This window comes from Haliaeetus albicilla, chromosome 3, assembly GCF_947461875.1.
Source record: "Haliaeetus albicilla chromosome 3, bHalAlb1.1, whole genome shotgun sequence".
Taxonomy (NCBI): Eukaryota; Metazoa; Chordata; class Aves; order Accipitriformes; family Accipitridae; genus Haliaeetus; species Haliaeetus albicilla.
This window is the reverse complement of record NC_091485.1, coordinates 46055791-46064562: the sequence shown is the minus strand read 5'-3', so window position 1 is coordinate 46064562 and position 8772 is coordinate 46055791. Positions and strand designations below refer to the sequence as shown.

The following is an 8772-nucleotide window of genomic DNA, read 5'->3' as shown; positions in this document are numbered from 1 at the left end:
TTACAAGAAACGTTCTTTTCATTTGTAAGTAAGTCAAACTCCCCTCATCCAGTGAAGCACAATGCAGAGATCTCCTCTGATATGTCATTAACCTCTTCTGGCAACACTGCCAGTATGCAGGAGACAGCTTTAAGTCAAGCAGAGTCTTTACGCTTGCCTTAACTCTGCTTTCAAGTACCACTTTGAAACTTAACAAGACAGGATCAAAACAGGTCGGCAACTCCTTTGCTTTCACACCTCTAACATCTATCCCTGGGCACAGCCTTAATTTTGTAACATCTTGAGAAGGCCAGCTCAAGGTAAAGACAATTTGTTGTTAAGTTAAAGACCATCAGAAGCAAAGTAGCATCTCTAACCATTCGTGCTGCTCTGTCCAAACATTTCTCAGCATACAGAGCGAGGTTGAGCACGGAGAACAAGTAGTGGTCTACCAGGAGCAAAGCACCTTGGTTGCTTGAAGCTACCGCAAGCTCGCAGCAGACAATAAAAAAGGCTCAGATGAGTGACTCAGGCCTTCCAGGGGGAAAAGGTAAGACTGGATGAGATCAAATAGCCTTTTTCTTTCCTGGTGCTGTTACACCTGGAGAAGGAGAAGGGAGGGAAGTGCAGCTGGGAGAGGCACTGCTGATAGGTGACCTGTCAGTCTGAAGGTGACTCCAAACCACCCAGTGGAGAAGCAGAGCCCAGCACCCACAGAAGCTGGTCACACATGTAGTTGATGAGGTGGGCAGTAGGCCAGCAACTCAAACTGCAAGGGGTGTGTACACCTGCACAGGGAGAGTCCGCATGCAGAAGATACCCGATACACTTGGGAGCAAAAGTCTTGAGAATTGTTAAATACAGTCCAAGGATATTTAATTTTTTTTTTTTTTTTGGCTTCCTTGCACCATGTAAACTCCTTGGTCATTCAAAATTTATATATAGTAGAGGTGAAGAACTAGAAGCCAACCAAAACTAATGCATTCTTCCACATCTAACAGGGCAAATACTTGTGGGCAATTTTCTGAAATTAGTAGATGACACCTTTTACACGTTCACAAACAACAAAAACGTATTAGATTGCCACATTTTCAAAATAATTGAGATTTAAAGCATCTTACACTCCTCAAGTGGGGTTTGCAGAGCAATACTGTATTGCAACCAGTTTTTCCTACAATATGTAGCACGAAATTGCCCAAATTGAGGTCCACAAAAATAACAAAGAACAGAATTTGCACCGGTATGCATGAACTACCTCTGGTAGCACGTTTCTACCTTGCAAGAAAGGCATCAGGACACTGCAATTTTGTACTTATTTGGGCCAGCTAGTAGTTAAAACTTACTGTGGAAATGTTCACTAACACTGCTGCTCCTGGTTGAAATGTTTAATAAAGACACCATTATCTTTTTTCTAAAAACAGTGCTGCAGATATTTAAAAAGGGATTACCCTGACCAGCTAGTGTTACCCGAATGGCACATTCATCTGTTTCAGGACTATTTTCCCTATGCATTGACAAGAACTTCTAAATAAATAGGTATTTGTATGATACACAGGTCTAAGATTATTCTAATCATCGTTTTAAATCTCCAGGTATTAGAGATCTAGACATTTTAATGTCATCACCTGCTATCAGACACCCTACACAGACATGGTGTTTGTATTTAGTTAATCCTAGTGTTTTCAGGGCTTGTTCCAGTTTCTTTTATATTTAGGCAAGTACCCACATTTTTGGTGGGGTATAGTAATCAAGATTAGTGGGCTAGAAAATAATAACATGCAAAGTCAATGCTCACCCAGCCCTGCTTTGTTCTGCATGACTGACCTTAATACCCTCTATATCCACAGCCCTAGACTGTGCATGTCAGGAAGAGCAGCAGGTCACTCGGCTTTGTTTGTCAATCAGACAGCAGCAGAAATTGATACTGTATGAACAGCTTGCAGCAAAGTTATCTAAATGCTTAGGGAAGAAATTCATTAAAGATTATCTTTAACATACTTGAAAAATAAATTCGTACCTTTATCTACATGGTACAGGGAGAGCAATTTTCTACATATTAGCATAATAATAACCAGAGGAGTACCTTCTTGCCCATATTGCTTGTTTATATCACTTCAATATCTTGTTGTCTTGAGAATGCACATTTTTGTTTTTCTGTCCTGTATATTTTCATTTATACCTTACATATTCAAATCCTAGTCATTACTTCTTTTTCATGCAGAAAATGTATCAGTTTTACCACTGCAAACTGCAGCTACTAGAACACACAGCAAAAGCAGCATCAGCTAACACCTCATCCACTGAACTGTCAGTCATCTCTCAACAGCTACGTCACAGGCCTTTGGCCTAACCTAAACAAAAAGGTTGGGCATCTCTGGGTTAAAATGAAAGCAACCTATTAAGAGCATGTCTTTACAGAGCAAAATGCCCATCCATGCAAGTAAAGCAAAAAAAAAAAAATAAAAAAAAATCACCTTTCTTCAACAGTGGAGAGGATTTATTTGGGCTATAAAAAGCCTGAACTAGAATCTTCATTTTTCATTTTTCTCTTCAGAAATATAAACCCCAATCTTGGGCCAATATAAACACTACAGAAACTTAATATCACTTAACTCCTGTTTTACTCTTTAAGTACTTACAGATGGGTAATTATTTAAGATGGATGTAAGTGCTTCACATTTAAACCAAAGTTTTACACACCAACATTGTTGCACAAACTGTCAAAGAAAAAACTAAAAAAAAAAAAAAAAAAAATCACTGATATATTACAGTAAGTGGGCTTTTGAGCACATGAATACATGATTAACCAGGGAATGAATAATTCTGCAGTGTTTTTCCACTTGAACAATTCTCACTTTCCCTGTAAGGCTTCTTCAGGTAAAGTCATGCTATACCATGTTCTTCTAAACTGGGGTGGGGGGGAAGAAAAGAAACCAAAACTGTCCTTTGAACAGCCTTATTTCTATTTGGTCCACTTTCTAGGATGCTCTTCTAGCATGACAGGATTTAAAATCCTCTCAGTTTCAGGTGTTCTCATAACTCCTCCACTAGAAGGACGCTCAGTCGCAGGTTCAGGAGCTCAGCACTCTGAAACCACTCAGAAGAGTTGGTGGCCTAATAAAAAAAAGGGTAAGAGGCTGCAGAGAAGGTATTCATCCCAGACTAAGTCATTCACATCTATTGATCCCACATCTAAATTTCACTGACCCATCTGCCCCAGTCATCTTATCTCACTCTCTTCTATGTGTTGCAAACACACAGAGGAGGCCACCATAAAATATCATCAAACATCTTTAGCACAGCTCTGCTTCTCCAACGTATCACCTTGACTTCAGCATCCTCGTGAAGAAGTTGCAAAGAACTACCTTGACAGTGCTATTTAAAACAACCTTGCTTTCAGAAAGGAAAGTATCCATTTACAAATCTCTGCAAAAGTAAGGTAAAATTTGTTTCAGATTTGTGCCCTAAATCTGCTGCCAAATTAACTTTGGAAATATATGTACTACAATTTTATAGAAGTCAGGCATCTGATTAACAACAGGTAGAACTAATGCCTCTCAAGAGTACTGCACCTGCAATTCTCAAAATTGGAACTTTAATTACATTTTCATTATGAATTGAACTAGAACAAAACTGATGTACATGAAAAACGTGTGCAGTTGACACCTTCACCTGCACAGCCTGAGGAGGGATCAACCCTCCCAAACCCACAGAGCTTTGCAATACAGATGAGACACCTAAGCACTTACTTCAATAAATAACAGGGTTGGACATAGGGCTATAAACACCAAATAAAGCTCTCCCTTTGATCTTTATAAAATATTTAATGAAATCTCCCAAAAGTGAGTGACAAAAATATTACAAAACTGAACTTCAAAGATAGCCCTTTTCTCCAATTATGAAAAAAACTAACGTACCTTTACCTTTGAGCTAAACTTAGCTACTTTTATGCAGGATGAGTAGCTCTACTGTGTGTTCACAGTCCCATTACCTTGTTACTTTAATCGCTGAGCTAAATTTACATTTAGCAAATTTCATACTTTCTTGAAAAAGAGAGGAAGAAAATGGCAGGGACTTAGCAACAGACGTATTATAAACATAGTATTACAAAATCCACTCTGTATTTGCAGCTTCCTGTCCCTCAGATAAGTCAATGATGAATACTTTCAAAGTTTTCTTCAAATTTTTGTATTTAATACTTTTAAAAAATAATAACCACTCTAATAATATTTTGCATTCCACTGTATAGAAATTTTGTAGGAAATAATGTCCAAAGAGATCTGTCTTCACTGTAATATTAATTTAATAGCTAATGTGTATTATTCACATTTATATGCAAGTACATGTGATAATAGTCCAACATGCAGATGACTGAGAGGCAGCTGCTTAGAAGACGCATTCCTGCATCCTAAGCCACTCTGACCCACTAGTGTTAGAAGATTTGTTGATCCACTATGTTTTCCTTCAGGTGAAGACAGGGAACATTTAAATGGTTCATTCTTCTGCATGTTAAACTGGTCAGTGTTTTGGCCATCTCTCTCTTTCAGACTTTGTTGCATAGGAGAAAAGCCTTCTGTGCAGCCTGCTGTTCTGAACATATGTTAATGCAAACACAGTTGTTTTACTGTTCTTCAGGGACTCTTCTTCTTGCTTTTCTGTTCTTCCTTAAGATCTTTTGCATTACATCTGGACCCCAATGCTGTTAACATTTCTATTGTCGTCAAGTTGGCTCCCTTCATTATCAATCGGTCTCCATCAACTGTAAAGGGGAAAAAATTTTAAGATGTCAGAAAGGCTAAGTCACAGTTACTTTAGTGTGTGGTTATCTTTTGTATATATAAATCCAAATACACTGTTCATCTTGTCTGATTAGAAAGTACTCCACTTACCAAGGAATCTGATTACGCACCACCACCAAACAAATACATTAAACTGCACACAGTACGCATGTAATTTTCATTTCTGTATTGCATTATTGAAAAATCTGAAACATTTGTCTAGGTATACCTATAGTAAGAACACATATTGGATGAGAATGACTCATACTATGCCGTCAAAGTCATCTAACAGAAGGCACAGAAGGCACTGGAAGGCATAATTTCCACACATGGCTCAGCATTTTAGCAGCATGTTGTCTATGGTCCGTTTAACTTGCTTCTTTAGCCAAAACAATGAATTGGTTTACACAATCTGGTGGTTAGAATGTAAAAAAAATAGAGAGCACTAGGATTTCTAAAATTCTGAATGATTATTTTAAAACAGGGAGGAGGCAGTAGAAGTTAAATATTGTACCTAAGTTTATTATTTATTTTTGCAAGATTTGCAAATACAAAAGCCATACTCAAACCCATATAATGCAATACCATGCATGGCATCCAAGTTCCAGCCCCACGTTTGCCAACTACAAGGGCTGCAAACCCTTCACTTAGAAAATAATCAGCTCTTAGGAAACGAAGAGTTCAGCACTGTAGGTCTTGGCATTAGTGAAATAAATTGGTTTGGTTTTATGCTGTGAAAAACATTAAGCTTTACTGCTTAAGTCTTAATACATCACAGTTAGAGACAAGGAAGGGAAAGACAGAGGCATGGAGGAGGGAGAAACAGTCAATGTCAACACTGAAAATAACTAGACTTTCCTAAGCAAAATGAAGTATGTTCAACAGTCTTGACATTTCTACCAATTCACTAAATATATGGAAGTTTAAAGAAAAGGGGGTAGCAGGAATCAATAATAATGAAAACTTTAATGGGCTACATGACATATTGGTCCATTACAGCACAGCAGGAAAGAAGATGCAGCCAGAGAAAAGGACAAAAGCAGATTACAGCCATCTGTTCACAGCCTAGAATCTGGGCCGCCTCCAGAACTGATGAAATTTCCACCATCAATTCCCTGCCTGCTCACTATACCCTCAAAGGAAACCAAGAAATTTGTTGTACATCAGTTGACCTCATTCTGCAAGTCCATCTGCACATGTATGGTCTTATCCATATGAGCAGTTCCTTCAAACTGCATAGTAAGTTACTTGATTGCATACGCAACTAAAGGTACTCAGCTTTTCTGTTCTCAAGACTGAGATGCCTCCACCACAGATAAGATTAAAAAAAATACAGAAAGTGAACAGATTCTTACATCAAAACAGAGCTACACTTACTTCCCTGGAATTGTACCTGACTGCAACATCACACAAGTATGCCACTACAAAAGTAGACTCAACCCTAAAGTTAAGTCAGTTCTTTGATCTAAGATCCACCAGATCTAACTGTAGTACAAAGACATATATACACATTTATCTAGACATGAGACTTTTAGTGACTCCCTCTTCCTTTTTTCCTCCCAGCTGCACCGCCTCTAGCTATGGACCAGAACCAAAAAAAAGTAATCACAGTAAAAAAAAAAAAAAATCATAGAGAAGACAATAACATCGTAACAACACAAACACAAAAGGTCTCTTTTTTTTGTCAAGATTAAAAACGAGCTCCTTACCAAACATAACATCTACAAGCGGTTCAGACCCATCATGTCTTACATCAGCGGTCACTTCACAGTTTCTATTGGTGGCCTGGATTTTTTTATGGTTTATACATCCAAGAAATTTTCTGAAAATATATTTGAAAATATATTAAGTATCTTGCAGATAGAAATTACAGTAAGTATATTTCTAAAACTAATTTGAATATATTGATATTGATGGGCAATAAAAGTATAAACAAAATAGGAATTGTATTTAATAATTTCAGACAGGTACTTCTTATGGCATAATCACTCTCAAAAATCCAAATGGATAGTCCTTACATGCTAACATGTAAAAAGCATACCGAAGAATTTTGCAAAAATTCAGTGCATGCACTTTCTGTGTTTCTCTCAGCTGGGTTAGTAAAAATAATTTAAAAACCAAAACCATCAGCAAAGTAATTTCTATTTTTCCTTATACACTGGTTGCTTGCCAATGTTTTATTATCTGGGTTTGAGACAGCATTTATTTACTTATTTAACATCATCGGTCTCCTGTAGATTTCTGAAATGCATGATAGCCATTTGACATGCTGGCAGCTTAAAGACATTCTAAGTTAAGTTGTGTTACTAAGTTGATTTCAAAAGTAGATGTATCTGTAAAGCTATTGCAAAATGACATTTTACAATTGTTTGGTGCAGAACTTACATCACTCGAGAACCATAATTACTTAGATTTCTCCAACAGTTAATTACCAAGATAGAGCAGCAGCTGTTGCCCCCTCTCTCTCCCATTACCAGCATTTGGACTAGTGATTATAGACCCTCACCTACAGGCTCAGGAACTCAGAGGGGCATCTCCCTGGGTAGTTTGGTAAAGCTAAATGCACATGCCTCTGTGCAAGGGTCTACACTTAGGCACAGAGATCCTCCTAAAATCAGCACAGAATGAATGCTGTGTGCATCCTGGTAACATCTGCCAGAAACAGAGCCCTTACGACAAATGTGGTGTCTTCTCATTCTGAAATGTGAAGGTCCTGCCTAGATTATGCTACGAAGCACCGATAAATGCAAGCCTTCAAAGACCAAGACGATGAAAGTTACAGTACGGCAGATGCAGAAGTCTGGGAAAAAGAGTTTCTTCTCCAGAGAGGGAACAACAGATGCTGCCACTTCCCTCACGATTTGCTCCCAGGTAATTTTCTTTTGCTGGCTACAGTGACAGCAAGTGACAGGGCACTGCAGTGACAGCCGTTTCAACGGCTTCGTTTTGGTTCTGCCACTGCTGCGACCTGGGCAGCAGCCGGCTGGGGCGGCCGCTCTCCCTGCTCTTCGGGAACCTGCCACGCTTCCACGGGCGGAGGGGCGCAGGCCTGTGCCCCTCGACGTGCCTGGGCTCTGCGGCAGGGCCTGGGGCACCGGCCGCACCGTGGGCGCACATAACCCCAGCCTCTACTCGCCCCACCACCAAATAAGTAAAATTAAGGGCAAAAAGTCCAGCCCTCACACCTGCCGTGAAACGTACAGAACCCACGCCCCGGGCGCGGGAAGGGCGCTGGGTGGTTTACAGACAGGGGAGGCGGACAAGGCCTCCCCGCCGGGCGCGGGTCCGAAGGCCAGAGCATGCCGCGGCCGGGGCCGGGGCCGGGGCCGGGGCCGGGGCCGGCGCTGCCCCCGCAGCCCCCTCACCTCGTGCTCTCCACGTTGGACTCGAAGGGGCAAAAGCGGACCACGATACTCTTCACCGGCCGCAGCACGACCCGTATCTTGGACGCCATCTTCTTTCTGTCCTTCCCCCCCACTACAACTCCCAGCAGCCCCCTCGCAGAGGCGGGAAACGGAGGCGGGCGTGCCGTCCGCCCCGCAGTCACCTGGGAAATGTAGTCCGCGGCGGCCTCCCCCCGGGGTCCTCTCCCGACGTGAGGGCGGCAGGCGGCGGGCACAGCTGCGTGGGGCCTGCGGCCCTGCGTGCCCCGCGCTTGGCGGGGTGCCGGCCGCCTGCCCTACGAGCCTCAAGTGGCAACGCCAGGCGCTCGGGCCGGGTTCGTTTGTGGCTGAGGGAGGGAGGGAGAGGGACCAACCTGTCCTGGCTCCTCCCCTGGCTCGGTAACACGGTAGGAAGAGTTGGGGGGGGGGGAAGGCACACTTCTGACATAAAACTGACGTAAAAGACTTCCTCTGGGATGGGCAGCCGAAGGAGCAGGCCCGTGTGCCGTTAAGGCTTGCACGCAGGCGGCAGCGGGCGCGGGGTAACGCTTCTGGAAGCGGCAGTATATAGTATCCGTAAACTTCAGCAGCAAGGCTGCGTTTGTTTTCGTTACGTTAAATCTGTCCCTGTG

At 41.7% G+C, this 8772-nt stretch overlaps 1 protein-coding gene across 1 annotated transcript; it reads right to left on the bottom strand.

The window, feature by feature from the left end:
- Positions 1 to 4264: 4264 nt before the first annotated feature.
- MRPL53 (mitochondrial ribosomal protein L53) lies at positions 4265 to 8358 on the bottom strand. The gene is made up of 3 exons (XM_069779572.1): positions 8123 to 8358; positions 6467 to 6579; positions 4265 to 4738 (listed from the first exon to the last, which is right to left on the bottom strand). The coding sequence occupies exons 1-3, from the start codon at positions 8209 to 8211 to the stop codon at positions 4611 to 4613; spliced, it is 330 nt and encodes a 109-aa protein (XP_069635673.1). The 5' UTR covers positions 8212 to 8358; the 3' UTR covers positions 4265 to 4610.
- Between the last annotated feature and the right edge of the window lie 414 nt (positions 8359 to 8772).

Coding starts and splice junctions, on each gene's coding strand:
- MRPL53 (XM_069779572.1), bottom strand. CDS start 8,211: ATGGCGTCCAAGATACGGGTCGTGCTGCGGCCGGTGAAGAGTATCGTG. Junction 6,580..8,122: donor TCCAACGTGGAGAGCACGAG/GTGAGGGGGCTG, acceptor ATATATTTTCAG/AAAATTTCTTGGATGTATAA. Junction 4,739..6,466: donor GCTTGTAGATGTTATGTTTG/GTAAGGAGCTCG, acceptor TCCCCTTTACAG/TTGATGGAGACCGATTGATA.